Here is a 24,192-nt window from a genome sequence, read left to right as displayed (position 1 = left end):
ACAATATACTGTGGCAAGGAGTTCCGCAGGTGAACTATGCATTGCATCAAAAACCATTTCCTTTCATCAGCTTTAAGTGAGTTGCCTTTCAGTTTAATGGAACATCCTTTGTCCTGGTAGTGTGAAAGTTCTCAGTGTCTCCCAGTCCACGTACTGTGTCAGTGTTTTGCCAGCTGTGAGGTTGCATGTGAGCCTCAACACCAAAGGCAGAAGCTGCATTTTCTCTCTTTGCTGTTCTTTCTCCCTCCCCCATTTGTGTGTGTTTGTCTTGTTTTGCCTTCTAGGAAATGGGATCAGCCTTAAACACCACCAGGAATAACAACAGCTCCAGCTCATCTCTACTAACTTCCCTTTCCCCCCAAAGAACAGTTAACAGCAGTGTTAATACCATCGGAGACTGTCAACGCAGGTTTTTCTTCTAAAACTGAAACAGGGAATGGAAACAAGAAATGTTCTAAAGTAAAAACTGTACTTAATATCTTAAATTTCAAATTCTTCTGCTTTTTCTTTCTTGCCCCTATCTTTAATAAAGCATTAAAAGGAAGTTTAATGGGGTGTTTGCCGTGGTACTAAGCAAGCTGAGATCTCTCTCTACCGAACTCCAAACCTTGTTTACCGCTGGACAGTTTCAGGGTCATGTTAACATCTTTGACACTTAGGGCCTGTTTGGTCCATCTAAATCAATACAACAGCCCTGTTCTATGTTCGTATCGTACCTGGTGCTATGGCTCCTGATCCACAAGTGGGGCGCCTGTGCTCTATATAATTATAATTAAGGCCCTACTTGAATTGCGGGATGATTGTCAAATAATCGTGGCTGAATTGCGGACAAGATGTGGAAAAGTAATAATGGCCCTTTATTCATTGCAGTCATTTGGAAAAGCCGGAAAAGACCTATTTGTTTAAGAAATGTTTGCTGGAACAATATAAACACTCAAGTATTATCTTAGGCCTGCTAATTTTTTTGATAATCAGGCAGTTTGCTGCAACTAAATTACAGTCATTAACGCACGGGGTTGACAGCGGGAGTCTGGGTGGCTGGTGGCATCGGTAAATTGCAAAATTGCAGCAGAAGCCTAATATTGCAGGACCCACAATTTCCACAATATTGCAGCCTTAATTTTAATATTTAGTAGAGGTGAACATGAGCGGTTCCAATTACTCCTTCTAAGGCGGATTGCCTTTAACTCGTCACCACCAAATTTCACCTACCATCGCGCTGCCCATTGGACTACAGAGGGGGAATACAGCTGCAGTTACCCTGCACTGTGACAGCTGCTGATGCTTGAGGTCACTGTGCTGGTAGGAAATTGATTAGATCAAATATGCCCAGATTATGCTAGCATGTGAAAGACATGGTTTCAATTCCTGCTTTGCTACATACACTTTGCATGACCTTAGGCAAGTCATTTACCAACCGGGCCTCAGTTGTTGGCCTGTAAAATGGAGCTATAGCAGGGCCCTGCTTCACACAGGCACTGTGAGGCTATTTACAGGTAAAACTAGCGTAGTGCTGTAATGAAATAAGAAGCGATGGAATGGATAAGACAGAGTCTGTCTGGGCAAAAATCACACTGGGTAAAAAAGCAACTAGAGCTTCCCCTGAGACAGTGCTTGGGGTGTGCTATAGACCACCGGGATCTGATTTGGATATGGATAGAGACCTCTTTAATGTCTTTAATGAAGTAAACACAAAGGGGAAATGTGTGATTATGGGAGACTTCAACTTCCCGGATATAGACTGGAGGACGAGTGCTTGCAAGAATAATAGGGGTCAGATTTTTCTGGATGTGATAGCGGATGGATTTCTTCATCAAGCAGTTGAAGTACCTACAAGAGGGGATGCCATTTTAGATTTGGTTTTGGTGAGCAGTGAGGACCTCGTAGAAGAAATGGTGGTAGGGGACAACCTTGGTTCGAGTGATCATGAGCTGATTCAGTTCAAACTAGATGGAAGGATAAACAAATGTAGATCTGGGATTAGGGTTTTCGACTTCTCTAGGGCTAATTTTAAAGAATTAAGGAAATTAGTTAGGGAAGTGGATTGGACGGAGGAACTTGTGGATTTAAATGCGGAGGAGGCCTGGAATTACTTTAAGTCGCAGCTGCGGAAATTATCGGAAGCCTGGATCCCAAGAAAGGGGAAAAAAACCATGGGTAGGAGTTGTAGACCAAGCTGGATGAGCAAGCAACTCAGAGAGGGGATTAGGAAAAAGCAGAAATCTTACAGGGAGTGGAAGAAAGGCGGGATTAGCAAGGGAAGCTACCTTGGTGAGGTCAGAACATGTAGGGATAAAGTGAGGAAGGCTAAAAGCCGCATTGAACTGGACCTTGCAAAGGGAATCAAAACCAATAGTAAAAGGTTCTACAGCCACATAAATTAGAAGAAAACAAAGAAAGAAGTGGGGCCGCTATACACTGAGGATGGAATGGAGGTTAAGGATAACCTAGGCATGGCCCAATATCTAAATAAGTACTTTGCCTCAGTTTTTAATAAGACTAGTGAAGAGTTTAGCGATGATGGAGGGATGATAAATGGGAATGTGGATATGGAGGTGGATATTACCGCAACTGAGGTAGAGGCCAAACTTGAACAGCTTAATGGGACGAAGTCGGAGGGCCCGGACAATCTCCATCCGAGGATATTAAAGGAACTGGCGCGTGAAATTGCGAGCCCATTAGCGAGAATTTTTAAGCAATCGATAAACTCGGGGGTTGTGCTGTATGACTGGAGAATTGCTAACGTAGTTCCTATTTTTAAGAAAGGGAATAAAAGTGATCCGGGTAATTATAGGCCTGTTAGCTTGACGTCTGTAGTATGTAAGGTCTTGGAAAAAATTTTAAGGGAGAAAGTAGTTAAGGACATAGAGGTCAATGGTAATTGGGACGAATTGCAACATGGATTTACTAAAGGTAGATCGTGCCAAACCAATCTGATCTCCTTCTTTGAGAAGGTGACGGATTACTTAAATAAAGGAAATGTGGTAGATCTAATTTACCTCGATTTCAGTAAGGCGTTTGACACGGTTCCACATGGGGAACTGTTAGTTAAATTGGAAAAGATGGGGATGAATATGAAAGTTGTAAGGTGAATAAGGAACTGGTTAAAGGGGAGACTCCAGCGGGTCGTATTGAAGGGTGAACTGTCAGGCTGGAAGGAGGTTACTAGTGGAGTCCCTCAAGGATCGGTTTGGGGACCGATCTTATTTAACCTTTTTATTACTGACCTTGGCACAAAGAGCAGGAATGTGCTAATAAAGTTTGCGGATGACACAAAGTTGGGGGGTATTGCTAATACGGAGAAGGACAGGGATACTATTCAGGAAGATCTGGACCACCTTGTAAACTGGAGTAATACTAATAGGATGAAATACAATAGTGAAAAGTGCAAGGTCATGCACTTAGGGATTAATAATAAGAATTTTAAATATACGTTGGGGACGCATCAGTTGGAAGCGACGGAGGAGGAGAAGGACCTTGGGGTATTGGTTGATAGCAGGATGACTATGAACCGCCAATGTGATACGGCTGTTAAAAAAGCAAATGCGATTTTAGGATGCATTAGGCGAGGTATTTCCAGCAGGGATAAGGAGGTGTTAGTACCGTTATATAAGGCGCTGGTGAGACCCCACCTGGAATACTGTGTGCAGTTCTGGTGTCCCATGTTCAAGAAGGATGAATTCAAACTGGAACAGGTCCAGAGACGGGCTACTAGGATGATCCGAGGAATGGAAAACCTGCCTTACGAAAGGAGACTCAAAGAGCTTGGCTTGTTTAGCCTGGCCAAAAGAAGGCTGCGGGGGGATATGTTTGCTCTATATAAATATATCAGGGGGGTTAACGTTAGGGAGGGAGAGGAATTATTTAAGTTTAGTACTAATGTAGGCATGAGGACGAATGGGTACAAACTGGATATTAGGAAGTTTAGACTTGAAATTAGACGAAGGTTTCTAACCATTAGGGGAGTGAAGTTCTGGAACAGCCTTCCGAGGGAAGTAGTGGGGGCAAAAGACTTATCTGGCTTTAAGACTAAGCTTGATAAGTATATGGAGGGGATGTTGTGATAGGATAGTTTAATTTGGGCAATCGATCTTGGATTATCACCAGATAAGTCTGCTCAATGGTCTGCGGGGAGATGTTGGATGGGATGGGAACTGAGTTACTGCAGAGAATTCCTTCTTGGGTGCTGGCTGGTGAGTCTTACCCACATGCTCAGGGTTTAGCTGATCGCCATATTTGGGGTCGGGAAGGAATTTTCCTCCAGGGCAGATTGGCAGGGGCCCTGGAGGTTTTTCGCCTTCCCCTGCAGCGTGGGGCATGGGTCGCTTGCTGGTGGATTCTCTGCAGCTTGAGGTCTTCAAACCAATTTTGAGGATTTCAATAACTCAGTCCTGGGTTAGGGGTTGTTATAAAAGTGGACGGGTAGGGTTCTGTGGCCTGCCTTGTGCAGGAGGTCAGACTAGATGATCATATTGGTCCCTTCTGACCTACGAGTCTATGAGACTATAGTACATACAGCAGATGGTCTCAGGCTGGTGCACCCTTTACACAGCTGCCTTGAAGTGAATTCCTGCAGGCTGGCTTTTCACATGTTCATCCTGCGTGGGTTTAAGCAAAGCTGAGGGGCTCAAGCCTGGCTTGTGTGGCAATAGGAGGAGGAAAGGCCGCAGCAGCCCACCTAGCAAGAAGGCACAATGCCCTTGTGGGTCCTGACCAGACTAGAATGTAAACCCTTAACTCTGACCTCTATTTGGGGCTTACCTTAAAGCTCCCGGTTTTAAGAGTTTGCAAGAAAATCTGTGTTTTCATTTCTTTAAAAGTTAAGTTTCTAGCCTTGTGGTTGCAGAGAAAATCTTGAAAACATGAATCGAGTGACTAGCAGCAACGAAGCAAAAGGCAAAGAAAAAGACCCGAATGGCAGTTATTTTGGTTTTTACAAAAAGCGCCTGATTTATAAGCCAGGCTCATGATTATGTGGGGCCTGATTGATGGGGTTTGGCTGCTTCTCTCTTGACATGTGCCGTTTACACGGGTCACTCTTTGTGTTCATGGTATGCGCTGTGTCTGCGAAAGTGTGCGGCTGAAGTTGATGGTTTGTGTTACAGTGGGAGTGAGAGGACTAGGGGTAGTGCTTCTATTGTCTGTGAGCTGACAGCACTATTCGTGATAAGGGAAAGGGAGCCTCCCAGTCCTACTGGTCATTTCTTTGCATTTCAGGAATTGAATTGGGTGGGTTTTTCTGAGCTGTTCCTTACTATTAGCTTTTTGTTTTGTATTAACTCTCCAGCTATCTAGATATCGATCGACATCACAGTCTATTTAGCTGTGAGCTGCTGGAGAGCTGTGCACTAACGCATTAGGCAGTGTGACTCTGTACACTTTGAATACTTTCCACCCCAAGAAAAAAGGAAAGACACAGCAGACTGAAAACAGGAAACATGCGTGGTTCCACGGGCTTGCTTCTTATTTGAATACACCTGGTTTTACTGTATGCGGTGTCAGCAGACCTTTAAATACTAAGTCCACTGCAAGCAAAGTTTCATATGTTGAGAGATGGACTGCAGTGAATGCATTTTGCTGATCATTTCTTTTTGCTGTGCTTGGGGTATGTATGTTTTCCTATGGTTACAAGGCTTGTGCAAGTTGATTTGCGGGTGTATGTTGTTCAGAGCCATATGACAATTGAATTTATCATGTATGAGGCAGATGCTGCTCTACTTTGTAGCCAGAATACAAATCTGCATTAGAAAGAGGAACAGCTTTCTGAAGAGGGTGTAGAGATCATATTGTTTTAATAAATGGAGGCTCACAGGACTGTGAAGGAAGATGAGACCCAGGATAGAGAGATCAATCTGTATATGTGCAGCCAGGAATCATTTTACAATGTATATGAGAGCTGGGCGACTAATTCGTAACAAAGCATTCGGGCACCTGTCTCTGCCCCCTCGCTCAGGGTGTGTAGTGCCTTATTTCACAACTAGAAGTATTTAGACAATCTGTCACTTGCTGTGATTCGCAGGGAGCCTAGCCACAGGGGGTCCTGGTCTGTGACTGGGGGTCCGAGATGCTACCACAATAAATAATAACAATGAATGGATGCCTAGGAGGAATGGGGTGAAAGTAGCACTGGGGAAGATGGAGGCTGGCTGTCAGGTGAAGTTTATAAACAGTGAGCTCTGTCAGTCAGGCTGTTGAGCGGGGGGGTCAGCCCCAAAGTTTACATCACTTAAAACTAGATGGCTCAAAGTGCTAGAAATGGATTATGTCGCAAACCTCCGCAGAGCAGCTTGTAGGGAGCCGGCATGCACTGGCCAGGGTGATCCTGGTGGGGCGGATGAAATTACCCTAATTCTGCAGGTCTTTGCGATCTCGGATCTCTATGCAGAGAAGACTATTCTTTTCAGGGCTCTGGAGATGGCTCTCCTGGCTACTATCTGTCCAGGGATGCATGTGCCGTGTCTTGCTAAAGGGAACATGTGTCTAGTGGTTAGATTGGAAGTCAGCACTGCTGGGATTTGTTCCCAGTTCACTGGGGATGTGTGGCTAGTGGTTAGAATAGGGGAAATGGGAGTCAAGACTCCTGGGGTCCTATTAGGATTTTCCTGTCATTCAGGGCAGGGGTAACAACTGTCAAAAGTGAAGATTAAAAAATCTTTCCTATTATTTGAAGTTTGTTTCAAAAGCAAAGTACGTGCAGGACAACAAGGACGTGCTTCACGTCAAACAAAGCAACAGGAACCAGAGCTGAAGTCAATTTTCTCTCTGTAACTCTGTTGTTGTGCCCCCAGCTTAGGGCTCAGTGAGAATGCTTTGCACACTCCTAACCCCTTCCTTTCATGGGTCTCTAAACCCTTTCAAGGCTTTAATGACAGAGCGACTCAAACTCCTTAGGAGGGTGGCCAGCGATATTATCCCCATTCACAGAAGGGGCGGACCAGGAAGGCTGACAGATTGCCCATAATTACACACCCAGGGAGCAGCAGAGATGGACACGGGACCTCTGACTCCCAGTCCTCTGCTCTAACTGGTAACCTAGCCGCTAGTTCAGAGCCAGATCTAGAACCCAGGAGTCCAGACTCCCACGCTCCTGTTCGAACCACTAGGAAACATTAACAATGCACAAGACACTGTCTACTGAATGTGCTGAAATATGGGGCAAAATGAAATGAGTTAAAGAAAAGAAGAAGACCACGAGACAGCCTCTGTTTGGAATTTCTCATTGGTTTGGTTGGTTCAAAACTGGCTCCGTTCCAGGTGAATACATGCTGTAACTTCCCCTTGGGTTTTTCTGTGTTGGGAGCATACCAAAGAAGTCCCACATGGCATGAGAGCTGCTTTAGACTCATTGCCCATCTCTGATCCCATCCTTTGGAATGCTGCTGGTCCTGGATTTGAGCCGGGTTTTAACCTGGATTCTGTCTTACTGGGTTTTGCCTGTTGTCAGAGTTCAGAAGAGATGCCTGCCCCAGGCTGGCTGTGCCCTGTGGCTGGGAACTCTGTCCTGGCAGAGGGATCTTCGAGATGATCTAACAGGGCTTTTCTATCAGTCGTTATTAAGATCCTAATCACAACACCCCATTCTAGGGCCTGGTTCTCATTTACACTCTGCTACTAGCATAAGTGAAAACCAAGCTCGTCGGCTATTCCTGCCACATCCTGGGAACACACAGCTGCATGCTAGGGTGGCTATTTTGTGATGGTTTGTCGTATTTACTGAAACTGTACAACTGTGTGTTTGCAAACGAGGCCGGATGGGGATCTGCTGGCTGGGCGGGAGAACCCCCCTTTGTTGTTTTTCTGTGTGGGGCAAACCCCCTCCTCTCATGGAAATAATTCACAGGAAAGAGCGGGCAGGAAAATTAGTTGTTTTTGCTTCCAGTTTAACTGACAACAAGAACCCAGTCAATGATGAGCTGGCATCCCTCACTACTAATGTTTCCTACAAAAACAAAGCGTCGGTGAGCAATAGGCCAGGTGAATGTGAATCACTGTACCCTGGGTAACGGGAGGAAAAGGGGTCTCAGGGACTTCCCCCACCAAGGAGGGCTGATGGCCTTCACAAAGTTCTCTCCAGGAGAAATGGACAGTCCTGGGCATTTTTCATTGATCCCAATCTATGTATCTGTGCATGTGCATGCACACACACACACGAGCACACACACACACACACACGCACACGCACACGAGCACACACACACACACACACACACACAAAGGTTTAAAATTGTTTTTATTAGCTATGTTTTTCCATAGCACGGATCGGTCCATTGTCTGAGCACCTAATGAGCGTTCAGCCTGACAGTAGCCCGGTGTGAAGGAGAAGTTTTATGATCCTCTGCTCACAGATGGGGGCCTGACATTTGCCAACAGGCCTTTTGGGTTCCCAACTTGTGACACTTGAAAGGCACTTGGCTTTCAGCAGGCAGGTGCTCGGCACTCTGACAAGGCAGCCCCTCTGAGCTGTCTCACGTTTCATGGATTTTAAAAGGCCAGAAGAGACGATTAGATCCTCCAATCCCACAGGTCACTCAATTTCACCCTCTGACCCCTGTACTGAACCCAGTAACTTGTGTTTGGCTAAAGCATTTCTGCCAGAAAGGCCTCCAGTCTTCATCTGAGACGTCAAGAGACAGAGGAACCACTGCTTCCCTCGGCACTTTGTTCCAATGGTTAATCGCCCTCCCTGTTAGAAATCTCAGCCTTATTTCTAAAGTTGGGTACCGAAAATCATGAGCCATGTTTGAAAATCTTAGCTGGGGAAACTGAGGGCCAGAGCTTTACCTAAGGCCAAGCAGGGAATGTACAGCAGAAGCAGGAATTGCATGTGGATTTCTTGGTGTGCAGCCTAGTGCCTCAAACACAAGATCATCTTTTCCTCCCTGTCCATCTCTTGCTAATGGATCCGTTCCATCGGCTGGTCACTGCTGAATTCCATCTGCTGTAAGATTTCATTGCAAATATTTCACAGCGCTCCCTTCTCAAGAACTGAGCCCAGTCTAATTTTAAGGGATTCAAGCGATGGGTCTCCCATCTGACCTCATAATCTAACAGACCTCACTTGAAGGAGATTTCCTGGGAGACGTCATCCAAATTTCACAATTTCAGCTCATTCCTCCCAGGCATTGCCCCTCGTTCCACCCCGAACAATTCCCCTCCTGTCAAATACTTATAGGCAGTGACCTGTCTCCTTACCCCCTTTGCAGTGGTGGTGAATGCCTGCAGCCCCTCATATTAAGGTTCCATTTAGGGTGAATGAACAAATCGACGATGCAGGCATGTTACAGACATGTGCTATAGATGAGTGGTTTCCAAGCTGTGGGCTGCGGACCCCTGGAGGTCTGTAGACTATGTCTAAGATTTCCAGTGGGATCCGCACCCCCATTTGAAATGTTTCGGGGTTCGCAAATGAAAAAAAAAGGTTGGAAACCATTGTTCTACATGGTCCTAAGCACATCAGCTGGAGGTATTCTAGCAGGCTGGGTTGTGTAATCAGCCATCCCAACAGGTCATTTATTGAAACAACTGACTTCTCATATATTAACCTTTTATCAGCTATTCATAGATAACCCTTGCAACAGTCATTTTTTCCCTCTGAACTCATTCTAATTTGTCATCCCCTTCCTGAGCCCATAGTTCCCAGAAAAAAGCACAGTAATCTAACTAAGCCTTACATTGCCAGGGACTCTCACGCCAGCTTGGAGTCTGACTCAGAACTGCTTTGAGTCAAGCAAAGGCTTTCCCCTTCATCCTGCGCTTAAAGGCCACCCCATTGTTAACTAGCCCGCCATTGTTAAAGTGAATGTAGACAAGGCCTTGGTGTGATTAGTAATTGGCCCCTCAGCTAAGCAGAGGACTGGTGAAAGCAGCAGGGACATCATCACAGAGCTGCCTTTTCTTCTGACAACCTAAAAGCGCTTGAAGAAAACCGTTGCTGACAATGAAAACTTTTTCGCTTGTGTCGATTTTTCGAGGGTTTCCTGTCAGCCCGCGAAGGGAGTGGGGGTTCTTGGTACGCGAACCAGCCCAAGTGTCTACCAGCTGGGCCAGCCCCTGCCACCCTGACCTGGCTGGGCAAGCATTGCCGCTAATTTCAGTGTGACAATGGGCCTGATCCTCAGCAGGCACCCAGCAGTGTCACAGCGCTACATCAACTTACAGTAGCTGGGCTCTGAGCCGTTGACATCAGCAGAACTCTGGCCAGACGGCACGTGCTGGGGGTCTGGCTGCCATTGACTGCAATGGAGATGAGCCAAGTGATACCAGGTGCAGATTTCTTAGAAAGACGCGTGTTGCAGGTCTTCCTGTTTTTAACCTGCTCAGAAAGAGATGGAACGTCCATTGAAAACATTTTCTGTGTCTTGCTCGAATGGGCTGGTGTGTTCTTGGCCCTGGCGGATAGTAGGGTGTTCCCAGCATTGGACCACCTGCCAAGCGTTTTCGTTAATACAAATCGAAAGGTCCGTCTACACGCACTGCACTACACTACACGTTCCTTTCAGCGGCATGTGGAGTCTGTACACCGCATGCCTTCTAGCCCGGGTACAAACAGCTGTGCAGCCAATGAGGCACTGCTTAGGCACCGTACCCTATGTTCTCGCTACATACCCAAGCTGGGCCTCCCTTGTCTACACTGTGATTTTTAGCAGCCTACTGTTGCTGTGCCCTCCACCGCCAGAGCCGTTCATTGCCATGTGTCGGCAATGGTTCCTTCTCGGGAGCAGGGCACAGAAGAGAGAAATTCAGAGAGGCACGATCAGAATCCTGCTTCCCCCTTCCACCAGCAGTGCCATCATCAACCTCTGGCCCTCACTAACTGTGTGGTGCTGGATGGTGTGCTGGGGGCAGAGCCAAGACTGCGCTCCTCCCTGCCCACTTGTCTTATTCCCCCTTGTGCACAGTCAACCTGTGGAACTCCTTGCCAGAGGATGTTGTGAAGGTCAAGACTAGAAGAGGGTTCAAAAAAGAGCTAGATATGTTCACGGAGGATAGGTGCATCAATGGCTATTAGCCAGGATGGGCAGGAATGGTGTCCCTAGGCTCTGTTTGCCAGAACCTAGGGATGGGCGGCAGGGGATGGATCACTTGATGATTCCCTGTTCTGTTCATTCCCTCTGAAGCACCTGGCACTGGCCACTGTCGGCAGACAGGATACTGGGCTAGATGCACTTTGGTCTGACGCAATCTGGCCGCTCTTATGGGCAGCAGTGCAGCCCAAGACACAATCACACTCTTAGTAATGGAACAGGGCTTGGTGGAGTCTGAACATCAAACTTTTGCTGGCTTGTTGCCAACTCTTGTAATTTTATTACAAGTCTCCTTTTTGGTGGAGCAGGAGGGAGGTTTCTTCAAACCCGAGGTCCTGGAGTCACATGATTAGGTGAGTATCTCTGCTTTCATTAGAAAAAATAATGAAAGTAAATTTCTAGCACTCCTGTTTGTGGAGAAAAGCTAGAAAAGGAAGCCTGACTGTAACCCTAAAGGCTCAGCAAGTCGATGGCAAATAAAAGAGCTCCAGAATATATAACTTTTTAAACATCTCATGATGTTTTTGAGGTCTGACTCGGGATTTTTGATCTCCTGGGGTGGACGACGCTGTGTATGTTGCCATTTGTAAAACATCAACTCATGTCTGCGCTAACTCTGTTTCATTGCTCCTTGTAGGCATGAACTCTGGGTTGGAAAAAACGGTTTATGGAAGCCTGGGGAGCCCAACGCTGCTGAGCATAACGCCCAAACTTCAGAATTTTACTGTGCAATTTAGCGACGCTCGATGGAAACGAAGTGCATTGAATGGAGGCACGAAGACATCTACCTTTCTAGCTAGCTATGATGGAAGAAATTATACCAATTACATGGAGAAGCGGATCAAGTTTCATCCCGAGAACTTCTCCTTGGAAATACTGAAAACCAGGAGAACGGATGCAGGGCACTATGAATACACAGTGAACAAACGCTTTGAGGAGCAGTCTTTGCAGTTCCAGTTGGAAGTGTATGGTAAGAGCACAGTATTCCTATGCAGGTTTGGGGAACTATGCTGGGTCCTGATAGCTGGTCTTGCTCGGTGGCTGGTCAGTTGCTAGGAGAAAAGGCCATTGGTGTGATGAAAATGGTGCATGGTTTCAGTTAGTCCAGCCTCGGGGGTCCTGGAGGGAGTGGGACAAGCGTGCTGGCTGTGGGAGGAGCTGCTGCCTATTCTAGTCCCAGCCTCTCCCTGCAGGCGGGTGCTGTAGAGACCCTGGCACTCACCCACTCCAGCAGCCTCAGCACCGTTCACACCCTCCAGCACCCAATGGCCCACAAGCCCTTTGGCACCCAGCCACCCTCCTCCCCACCTGCTAGAGACACCCCAGCCCCCAGCCACTCTCCTCCCCACCTGCTAGAGACACCCCAGCACCCAGCCGCCTTAGTGAGAGTGCCCACGTTTTGTGCAAGCCTTGCTCTGGGAGCATAATCTGACATTCATAAGTATATGCAAATTATTCACAAATATGCAATTGAGCTCTGGTATAATTTGCATAAAACGCTACTCATGGTGCTGCACCGAACTTGGCAGCCAGAGGAGGCCTTAGCGGCTAGAACTTGCTGCTCAATCGAATGGCGCCAATGTTGCTGACGTCTAAATGCCCTGGAGAAGGGATGATCCAGAGCAGGCCTGGGAGCCGCATCAGGCCGGCAGCGTTTCACTCAGGGCTGTCAGTTCCATCCTTCTCCAGATAGTCCATTCACCTCCCCTCCCCATCACTCCCTACAGAGCGGGTGTCCGTCCCCGACATCCAGATGGTCAGCAGGACCCTGGGGAACGAGAGCTGCAGCATGACGCTGAGCTGTGTGGTGAACAGCGGGGACAATGTGACCTACAGCTGGAACTGCAGTGAGGGCAACACCTCCCAGCTGCTCTCCTACAATGACAGCTTCCTGCACCTCTCCTTCACCCCGGGGGAGGGCAGCGTCTCTTGCTCCTGCACCGCCAGGAACATAGTCAGCCAGCAAACCACCAGGTTCAGCTCCTCGGTGGAGTGCGCCAACAAGCCAGGCGGTAAGTGGGGCTGGAGAAGAGATGGGCAAATCCCCTCTGACTGTGCAGTGCCTGGGCCCACCGGGGCCAAGGGCTGCTTGGCTGTTGACTGCGCTGGCACCAGGGTTTGGTTCTAGGGGCCGCATCCCCAGCTGGCATAAATCAGCTGCGCCAGGCCTCGGCCCAACATCTTTACCTTGCTTTGGGTCTTCTGTGCAGGCTCTGGATCCATCTCCACCCTCAGAGACAGGGATGGGCCCAAGTCTCTGAGCTCAGAACTGAGCCCTGGGCCCTGCCAACCTGGCTTAAACCCACGGACACCACCCAAGACATGGGCATTGAGACGGGCTCTGAAGGAAGCGTTGGTACCTAAGTGGGCCAGATCCTCAGCTGGTGCATGGCAGCACAGCTCCATTGAAATCAACAGTCCTGATTCGCCTCTCACATGTGCCTGTGTAAAGCAGGACTAGCTCAAAGGGCCCATTTCAGCAGCCAGATTGCAGGCCCCAGGCATTCAGAGCTCTGGGTAAGGAGCCATTTGTAGGGGGCCTACAAACCCCCAAGCTACACCTCATATTCCTGAGTGCCATCTGCTGGCACCTTATCTTCTCACTATTTACGTCTAGACAGACACGGGCACTGGTCCGTTTCCTCGTGAGGCCGAGGGCTGATTTACACCCGGGGCTTTTTACACCACTGCGGGTGCATAAAGCAGCCTTAACGGGGGCTGTGACAGGAATTTGCATTCACTATAAAGATGTCTTTGCCCTGTGGGAGCTTTAGTGTAAATAAAAATCCCGCCTCTGGTTTCATGGTTGCTTGGTTTTCAGAGCTAATCATGCAGCAGCCCCGGCTACAGTACAGTAAAGCCCAGGGTTGGTTATAAATCACACCTTCTGCAACATTAAATCCTCCGTGGGAACTTCCTCTCGACTAGCCTCTGGGGGAGAGAGTCTCTCTCTCATTGGAGTTTTTCTGTCACCTCCTTTACGACGCAGGGGACTTTTATGGGGTGTTTTAATGAGACATTTAAACCTCAACCTGGGACGTTTTTCTCTTAAGTCTCCATTTGAATTAACATAGTCCGACCCAGATTTCTACCCTGCCCCTTGCTGCCTTGTGTTGGGGGGAAAAACCATCCCCTCGTGACCAGCTGGACCAGGCCCTTTACAAACATAGACTGTATCACAGTCCTGCTGCAAAGGTAACTAGAGCATCAGGGCTGGGAGAAGAACCAGTATAGACATAAAAAAAGACAATAAAGAGTCTATGCCTGATTCTCAGTCACCCCCAGGCCTCTTTACACTCATGGGAAAGGGACCTTGGAGTGAGTGGGAATCAGATCCACGATTGTTTGACACTAGGACCCTCATTGTCTCCTTGGTTCCTTGTGCTCCCCTCTTTGTCCTGTTGTCTCTTGTGGTCTCCATAGATTGGAAGCTCTTTGGGGGCGGGGCAGTCCCTTTGCTCTGTGTTTGTGCAGCACCTAGCGCCAAGGGGGCCTGGCCTATGACGGGGGCTCCTAGACACCCCCCAATACCAATGATAGCTATTAATAATGAGAGAGCAGCGTTCGATGTAGTCCTTCCTCCGTGGCGTCAACCTGCCAGCAGGAGCTTGGGAAGCCAGCTGTGGGAACGGAGTCAGGCCTCTGTAAAACCAGAGCGAAGCAGCGATGGGTGGAGCAGCTCCAGGTGTTTGGAACCTGACTGGGACATGTAAGAATTCGGCACGTAGGACCACATTTTAAGAGCGCTTGTAAGCGGGTGCTCTCACCTGTAGGGTGACCCCTTGTGCCTAGACACGGCGTTACAGGGGACTTTGCCTCTCCCGTCTTCCTCCCACTGCCTTGGCCCCACGATGGCCAGTTCCAGCGGGTGTCTTCTTTCGACTTCCCCTCGGGGTCGTCAAGGGCCCGGCCCTCATGCCAAGTCAGATGACAGTTTGCGCCCCTCCTGGGGTTACTAAAGCTCCAACTTAAAGTGCACGAACAAACAACGTCCACCTCTCTGTTCTGTCCCTCTGGGACTTGACTGGACTTGGCTTCTTGGCCCCAGCCAAGGTTCTCCTGAACGACTTCCTCCCCAGCACAATTCCCCCCTGCTCCCTCCCCTACGCTACCTCAGGGGGTACCTCATCCTGGCCTCCAGCAGCTCCTCCCAGAAGAGAACTCGCCTTGTTCTTCCCTCCAGCATCCTCCTTCCTCCACTGAGTTCCCAGCTCCATTGAAGTAGCTCTGGCCCTGCTGCACCATCGCTACTTGGGTCACTAATTAACCCTTACGCTGCCGGCTCATCAGTGATGCTGACAGACAGCAAGAGACTTAGGGGTTGAATTTTGAAAGGTATTTAGGTGCCCAACTCTCAGTGGTTTCAATGGGCATTGGGTGCATAAGTGCCTTTAAAAATCCAGCCCCTAGTGACTTTTGAATTTCAATTAGATTTAGGTTCTTAAGGCCCAGACCCTCAAAGGTATTTAGGTTCCTAATGTCCTTTGAAACCAATGGGAGTTAGGAGCCTGAATACCTTTGAAAATCTGGCCCTTTTGAAAATGGCGCTTAGGTTCCTAAATCACTTTTGAAAATTTTACCCTGGTCTAGCAAAACACTAGCGTGCTTAACTTTAAGCACACGGGGAGCCCTAGTGTAGACAACAGGTCTGACGCTCAGATACACTGAAGTCTATACACGCGGAAAGGGGTTATAATTGATTCCTGTTTTTATGTCCCCTTTACTTTGCCACAGAGAGTCTCAACGGGGCTATTTACACACTTCAAGTGAAGCCTGGATTGGGGCCTTCCGTACCTTCTGCTGATTCTGCACTTCCTGTGTTTTCTCTCTGTTGTGTTCTCTCTGTACACAAAGATAATAGACCGAGATTAAAGAGATAAAGGAAGCGGCAATGTGATCTAAAAGCTGCATGAGCCCTTGCTCTTGGTTAACAATCACCTCCCCTTAGAACAGGGCACCAAGCTCAGGGACCAGTTACTGAGCAACTTCTTTTCTTTGTAAATCACCTTCCAGGCTCGCTCAGGAATGAGCTTGTGGAATCCATCGTGCCAATAGCCATTGTGGGCGTTCTGGCCTTCGGTGCAGGGGTCACATACTGGCTGAGACACAGAGGTAGGTTTTCAAGGCATTGGGAACTTGTTATATTCTTAAGCCAAGTCCATCCTGCAAACCTAACTTCCGTCGGCATACAGCCGCCGCAGTCATTACAGTGCTTGTGCGTGGCTACACCGTGCGCCTCGTGTCGGCCGTGCGCGTCCTCAACCAGCAATGCTTGTATCGATTATACTGTCAGCATGAGGCACTGTGGGACGGCTCGCGAAAGCCGGTAACAGCCGATGTAAGGCCTGGAGTGTCTAACCTGACACCACGTCAACCGAATGACATCTCCTGTAACTCTACGCTGCTCAGGGAGGTGGTGTTAAGTCGGCGCAGCAGGACAGTTAGATTAGTGGGAGCCAAATTTAAACATGGACACTTCCATACTTAGGTTGACATAAGCTGCTGCGCATCGACCTAACTCTTGAATGTAGACCAAGCCTTTGTCCTGGTCAATGCACAGTTTTTGTACTGGTATAATGCTTCCAGTTATGGCTATAATCATTTATACCAGTACAACCCTAGTGATACTAGTATAAAGGTATCTTAGTATAGTTTATTCCCCTTCCTATACAAGAATAAACACCTTTCCTACTGGCATAACTCCGTCCACTCTAGTGGGGGGGAGTTGTAGCACTATACGCCAATATAGTTAAAGCTGTACGACACTTGTGTTTAGATGCGACTTTAGGGTGAAATTTATCCCTGTGCAAAGGGCCAGCACACAGTCCTTGCACCATGTAAATCCTCCTTTATTAGCCTGTGGAACTCATTGCCACAAGATGTCATTGAGGCCAAACATTTAGCAGCATTCAAAGAGGGGTTGGACATATACACCAGATAAAGAGAACATCCAGAGTTTTGTCTCTCTAAGGTACTTACCTGGCCCCCATCACTGCAGCAAAAGCCCCTCACAATTTTTAATACAGTCATGCCCGCAGCACCCCTGTGATGTAGGGATGTGCTGGTTTTTAACACATGGGGACCTGACGCAGGAGAGATTGTGGCCAGGCCTACACTGGAAAAGCTTTGCAGGTATATAGCTATCCTGGCAAATCTTCCTAGTGTAGATGAAGTTTATATGGCAAAAAAATTGCTTTTGCTGGTGTGACATATTCTGGCTTCCCAAATGAAATAAGCCATACCCACAAAAGCACTTTTTTGCTGGTGTAATTGTGCCTATGCTAGGGCTTTTGCTGGTTTTAAAACATCATTAAAAATCACACCCCTAACCACATGAATACTCCAGCAAACGATTCTAGCGCAGACCTGGCCTTCTGCATCTGGTGCTTGGCCACTGTCAGATACAGGCAAGTGGGTTAACTAGATCCTGGCTCTGACCCAGCCTGGAAATGCCTAGTGCGTAGGTTTTGTGCTGCGTCTCTGCACATGGGTAAATTTCACCTGTATTGAGCAGACTTGCCGTGCGTTCAGTCTCAAGGGAACTCCACCTAACAGTTTATTTTAGTTTTAAAGAGAACAGAAGTCTTATTTTCCACCCAGCATACGAAGGCAGGAAGGAAGGTTAAAAAAAAAATGTAACCACTCGAATATCATTTGACTCACATACTTCATCATGTGCTCTTGTGATATGATCTCCTCTCATGACTTCAAGGGGACACGAGGGATCCTAGCCTCGATATAACATGATAGGTATCTTGCGTACATCTTAGATAAATAGAAAGGCAAGGTGCAATTAATTCATCCTTGTACTTCATCTTGTGCAAGCACTTATATTAGTGCGATGTGAGTGCAAATCAGAAAAATAGTGTGTCACAACCACTTTGCATAGGAGCAAATGACTGCACAAAGTGCCAGGCAATGGGTAATCCTTCTAGAAGTTATAGTTTGCGCACTTGATGTGCCCATTGTCTTGTATAGGCCAGGCACCTGGATGAACTACATGTCCCATGATGCATGGCTCTCTCACATCTCCTTGAGGGGAGCAGATATAGCGCAGGAATCCCTGGGCAAGGTGCATCATGGGAAATTAAGTCCAGCCAGAGAGTTCAGCCCATAAAGACGAATGGGAGCATAAATCATCTGGAACCACAACTTCCATGAGGCCATTTTAAATTGACACGTTTCAACTTTTGGCTTAAATATTTTTTTCACTATTTTGACAAATTATTGAAATCTTCTGTCAAAAGCAGCCACTTTTCATGAAAAATTTTTGTTTAGCCAAGAACCTTAATTTTCCTGTCAAAAAACCATATGGATGGAAAATTTTTGACCTGCCCGGTCGGTCAGCCTTTCACAACACCTGGTGAAGTTGATGGGGGATGTGACTGGTTTCAGGCGGCTGAACTTCCAACAGCTTGGGAACTGCTATCTTAGAGGAAGCCAGAATTTCATTAGGGCCTTATTCTGCTGACAAACACTTAGACTGCAGGCATTGGGATGTATTCTGACAGGTCCTTGCCTGTATCTCCTCAAATCTAGATCGCAAGGCTGACATGGTCACATCTGTGTGTCTCCTGCCCTAACAACCCTTGCAATTGTTTTTCCAATCAGGACAGGAAGAACATTCACAGCTGAAGGAGGAAAAGGAAAGTTGCACAATTTACTCACAAGTCCAGAGGGTGGAGGTGAGTCAAGGCCTTCCATTCATAGAATCATAGATTATCAGGGTTAGAAGGGACCTCAGGAGGTCATCTAGTCCCACCCCCTGCTCAAAGCAGGACCAACACCAACTAAATCATTAGAAGGTTAAAATCCTATCTACCAAGTGGGTGAATTTTACCCTGGGAAGAGGGCCACAAGGCTCATGTATCACCTACATCCTGCTTCGCTTGGGTTTGAGTTGTGTATAGGCGTTTCTGCACAAAGGGGAATTGACACTCTTCTGGGACTGATTTTAAACTGCATTAGCATCCAGCTATATTCAGAAAACTCACAATGTTCACCTACCTTAGGGTTGCCAACTCTCCAGGATTGGCCTGAAGGCTCCAGGAATTAAAGATTAATCTTTAATTAAAGATTAGGTCAAGCAATGAAATCTCCAGGAATCCATCCAACCAAAACTGACAATCCTAACCTAGTTCCTTCCTGCTCCCTGTAACCGCGCCCGAGTCGTGAGTCGCTGAGTCTTCTCATTTTACCGCCCTGAAGAAGGTTATGCCCTGTCTGCTGAGCAGGGACAGACGCAGCTATGGGGTGTGTGTGATGGATTCCGCTCCACCTCGCGCAGCCGCCACCAAATGGCCTGACCCCAGCTGAGTTTTCACAGCGGTAATTTTAGAGAACTGTCTGGGGTGTCTGCACTGCAGCTCTGCGAGGCCCGGGCTTGTGGACTCTGTTTCCAAGCCCACGCCTGAGCATCCACGATGAATCATAAACCTGGGCTCCAATTGCTGGACCCGGGGCTCACAGCCTCGCTAACCCATCCGCACTGCGCTACGCAGACCTTCTGACTCAGAGCTGCAGCTTGAGCTGGGTCCGTGCTGCAAAAGACAGGGCTTGGACCTGAGTCCCAGCTGGGCTTGGGCTCTGACCCTCTCCTTACCAGGGTCCCGAGCGCTCGCTGACCTGAGTCAGACTGATTTGTGTGTGGATAGAAAGGGGGCTGGGGCTCACACTGAGTCAATGCCCATAGCGTGGGGTATAGACATTCCTTATGGGGCACGGGGAAGTTCGTGCAGCTCTGAGGAACTTGAGGACTAGCCCCATGTTTCTCACCTCTCAGTGACTCCCTGATCGAGTCACTAAGAGGACGTTTTGTGCTGGTTTCCTAGCAGCCAGCCCAGCTACATTCCCCTCTGGGCAAGCCATGCCGAGTTCTCCCCTTCTTGCAAATCACCCAAGGTTCTGCAGGCCAAATTCTGCCCTCAGTGACCCCTGTGCAGCGCATGCCACAACGGTGCGATCGCAGGGCTGAGGGGTGGTCAACGAAAATGCTTCCAAGACTCCCCCATAAGGAGAATCTCGCCTGCTGCAGCATAAATACTGATAACATCAGATACAGATCTGAATGGAGAGCAACTACCCAGGTCATAGTTTCGCACGGGAAGCGGTTCCTGTCCACCGCTGAGGTCATTTCCTAGTTCAGTGAGAGTTTACCCAAAAGGTGGCTCTGCTCACTGGGCGAGTCTCAAGGAGAAGGCAAGCAGCCCTGCGAGCCAGACACTTTTGGCCACTGGGTGTCGATAGAGGCTCATCACTGAATCCATACATAGCGTGGACCAAAGGATGCTCTACAAGATCAGAATCGGGGCGGGGGGCGGGGGTGTTGCAGAAGCTGAGGTGGCTAAAGCAGGCTGTCAGGGAAGGTGTGGAGTGGCTGTGCAGTGCCTGGGGATTTCGCCTCTGGGCGGCTGGCTTGGCACCCAGCAGCAGTCACGCTCCAGCGAGATGAGTTTGGTCTCTGGTCAGGCACTGGCAGGCAATAGGCCGTAGCTGGGAGCTCTCTGCATGTCCCGCTGGGAGAGACTGGGGCTGGAGCAGCAGGGAGACGCTCTTTGAGCATGCAGCCCCTCTGCACATCTGGCCAGTTCTGCTGGCGGATGGTGGTGTAGAGAGGTGTGCTGGCCTGTATGTTGGCCTGGGAGAATCTAGCCTGTAATTCAGAAGCAGCCACTGTAATGTCAGCTTCATCAGAGAGAATTTCTCCTAAGACCCTCACAGTCACAGGTGGTTTCCTGGCCCACTTTTGAGCGTGGTCTCCAGGAGGCTGAGTGCTGCAGCTAGCACATGTGGCTCTCCCCTATCTGGGCAGGAAGTGGTGGGTTCCTTCCGCTGAAGATGTTGGGCTCAGTTTTCTCTCTTTGCACAGCAGCAGAAAAGCTCTCGCCCCCCTCCTGTGGTGAAGTGCTCTGAGTGCACCACCATCTACGTCTGCGCCACCGGGCTACCTCCAGACACGGCTCAGGTGAGAGGGAATCCGAGTGCATTTCATTGCTAGCCCCGCAGTTAATGCCTCTCATCAGCCATCCCTTCCTCGCTCCTGCATCCAGCCCTTCGCTGTAGGAGCAGATGATGGGTCACAGAAAAGAGGTTGGGCCTGATCCTCCATTGGGTTCAGTGGAGTTATTCCTGACCTACATGTGCTGAGGGGCCAGCACTGCTGGAGGTGCAGATGAGTGTGGCTGGGGATGTTTGCCCGACTCATTCGCTGGCTCTAGACGCGTCCGGCCTGGGAACACGGGCAAAGCCCCGGGAAGCGTTTTCAGCAGCCGAGCTGGCTGTTTGCACAACAGCCCCGCAGTTTTCGGTGTCAGCAGGCTTTCATCCCTGAACGTCCACCCCACAGCACAAATCTCTGACCCTGAGCTCCAGGATTAGATAGTAACATAGGACCAGCGGGGACCTCCTGGGTCCCGGAGGCCTGTCCCTGTTCTCTCAACCACCCTCCTCGCAGAATCTCATTCATAAACTTGATCAAATTCTATCCTCAAACCAATTGGGTTGTTTGCCCCTCCCCTTCCCCCCATTGCTGCTACTGAGAGCCTGCCCCAGAACCTCCCTCCTCTGATGATTAGAAATCTTCTCACCTCCTGCTTCAGCTTGCCCCTGGGCAGTTTATCCCTGTTTGTTCTGGTGCCAATATTGTCCTTTAGTTCAATGGCTCTGAGATTCCCCCCTCAGCCTGCCTTTGGCTTGGCTAAACAAGCCTCCCTGGAACGATCAGCCCTCTATTCCCCGGATCACCCTGGCAGCCCTTCTCTGCCCCGCTCCAGTTTGAATTAGATGAAAGCAGTAGTAGGCTGTTATCGTCCAATGGCCCACCACACTGACATGCACACGCACTCTGCCAGCATATTATGTCTCCTTCTTCCTGCAGGGCTGGGAACAGGACAGGCAATTCTTGAACTCAGCTCCCCGGGCTGATGGGCCAGTGGGTGCTTTGCTTCCCGCTCCCTTTAATGCTGAAAGTGGCAGCCGAAGCCATGGGGCTGCAGGGGGTTTGGTAGTGCCTCAATCCATGTGCATTGCTTGGTTTGCGCACTCACTGTCTGCTCTTGCCCTGTTTTCATTCCCAGCCCCCAAATCCAGGGCTGATGACCATTTATGACAGCGTGATGCCTGCAACAAGCTGAACCCCTCCCCGGGGAATGTGCAAAATTGGAGCCGCTCTGGAGACACCGACGGACTTTTACCCTGCCCGCAGCAGAAACCCATCTCTCCAGCTGGCTGAACTTTTACCCATGTCCACGCAAAAACCCACTTGGCTCCACAGAAGCGGGATAAAATTCCACCGTGCAATAGCAGTTGGCACAATGTGTCTCATTCAAACCGAGATCCGCGGCTGTAAACGAGAGTCACAGAGTTCATAACAGCAGAGCAGAGGGGAAGGATCCAAGTGAGGCGAGACACCCACGAGGGACTTTGCGTGAGAGGCACCCAAAGTCACCATGATGGGCGGCCGTATAAAACCCTAGGTTGGAGAGATAGAGGGACAAGCACAGGAAAAGAGGGAGGATCGCAGGTGAGACTGGCTAGGAGGGAGATACAGACAGGCTGCTCCCTGTGGCCAGAGCTGCATAGGAGAAGGTTCAATCACCACCGGCAGCCAGATGGTGCAATGGCTCTGAAAAGAGGCTGATGCTGGAGGACTAGAGGGGAGCAGAGACAGTGAATCTGTCTATTGCAAGGTCACGGAGGGTTTCAAAAATAAAGCGAATTGGTTCCTAAGGGGCTGATCCTCAGCTGGTGTAAATCAGCCTAGCTCCCTGGTCTGCAATGGAGCTACAGATTTACATCCTCTGCGCATTTGGCCCATGTGAATGCGGTCCCTATGTATTATCACCCCACTGCTGATAGAATAGAAGTGTTAGATCTGCCTCTCAGTCCCAGAGCAGGAGCAGGCTCCATGGGGATTCTGCTCTGGACAGGTTCATCTTGATTCAATCAGTTCCATATTCAGGATCAGTTCTCCCCTACTTGCTTCTGCATAGTGAAATTCACCCCGCACAGAGGTCCAGCATGAAGCCTACACTCCAGTTTGATCCTAAATCCCCCCTGCTGAATTCCCCAAACAAGCCCCCACTTGTAATCCTGGCTCTGTCCGCAGTGGGGCTTGAACCCTGGATCTCAAAGCACGAGTCGCCCAGCTCTGTTGTAAGCTCACCAACCTTGCTATGCAGACCCCTAGATGGGGACAGAGTGGCACATTATGGAGTTGTGGCCTGCACATAGAGCTGATTGGAGAGATGTCCCCAAAACCGTTTTCCATAGGAATGTGCAGTTCTACTGAAATCAACACGCCATGCAAAGTCAGGTCAATTTTTTGCTGGAATTTCATTTTGGAAGAAAACCAAGGGGAACAATTCCAGTACTGTTGCAACGTCCCATTCTGACAGTTTTTGGAACACAGCGTTTCAGTTCTTCATTGGGAAAGGCCTTTTCATTCTGAATTATTTTGAAATTTTGCATCAGATATTACAATGCATCTCACGTATTTGAATTCTACTACGGGGTTTTTAGAAAAGCTGAACTCAGAATGAAATGGCATCAAAGCGAAATGTTCCGAGTGCCCCCAAGCAATTGCAATTTGTCGTTTCGATTCAGAATGAAGCCATATTTTGAAATCTTGTTAAACAGCGCTTCCACCCTGCACATGGCTCTAGTTATGCATAGCCCTTCAGCCGGCCCTCTGTGCTGGGGTGAATTTCACCATCAGAGAATAGACCTCCCTCTCACAACCATGGGCGGACTCGTTCCTGACTTACTTAGCCCTCTGACCTGTGAGAAGGGGTAGGGATAGTCTGATAAATGACACAGATTGTTTTTAAAAGGTTCTCATGTTGCATTAACTTGGGAGGCAACATGGTCTAGCAGTCAGAGTGCGGTGACTAAGCAGCTGGACTCTTGGGGTCTAGTCTTAGCTCTGCCACCAACTCTCTGTGCGACCTTGGGTGAGTCCCTTTGCCTCCCTGTGGCTCAGTTTTTCCTCTGAGCTGTAAAATGGGCATCATGATACCAACATACAGCATGGAGGGAGAATCAACATTTGTAAATTGCTTTGGAAACCTCAGAGAACAACTTATGTTGTTTGTGCAGCATGAGCTGACTGTGTGTGCCAGCTATAGGAAAGGAGAAAAAAAAAATAACACACTGACAATAAAATCCTCCA

The 24,192-nt window shown here is 48.7% G+C and overlaps 1 protein-coding gene across 4 annotated transcripts in view; it reads left to right on the top strand.

Annotated features, from left to right (window-relative positions):
* Nucleotides 1-24,192, top strand: part of LOC115639262 (signaling lymphocytic activation molecule-like) — a 27,390-nt gene extending 3,198 nt beyond the window's left edge. For 2 of the 4 annotated variants that reach the window (XM_030541749.1, XM_030541753.1), the window contains exons 2-7: nucleotides 11,662-11,994; nucleotides 12,752-13,036; nucleotides 16,038-16,136; nucleotides 18,636-18,709; nucleotides 20,893-20,988; nucleotides 22,100-24,192. In XM_030541749.1, the coding sequence (XP_030397609.1) occupies nucleotides 11,662-11,994; nucleotides 12,752-13,036; nucleotides 16,038-16,136; nucleotides 18,636-18,709; nucleotides 20,893-20,988; nucleotides 22,100-22,156 (944 nt within the window). In that variant the 3' untranslated portion in view covers nucleotides 22,157-24,192. Of the gene's footprint in view, nucleotides 1-5,432; nucleotides 5,606-11,661; nucleotides 11,995-12,751; nucleotides 13,037-16,037; nucleotides 16,137-18,635; nucleotides 18,710-20,892; nucleotides 20,989-22,099 lie in introns of those variants that run through there. The other 2 variants (XM_030541752.1, XM_030541751.1) reach the window with 2 other exon arrangements.

This window comes from Gopherus evgoodei, chromosome 24 (assembly GCF_007399415.2).
Source record: "Gopherus evgoodei ecotype Sinaloan lineage chromosome 24, rGopEvg1_v1.p, whole genome shotgun sequence".
Classification (NCBI taxonomy): Eukaryota; Metazoa; Chordata; order Testudines; family Testudinidae; genus Gopherus; species Gopherus evgoodei.
This window is presented reverse-complemented; position numbering and strand designations above follow the sequence as displayed.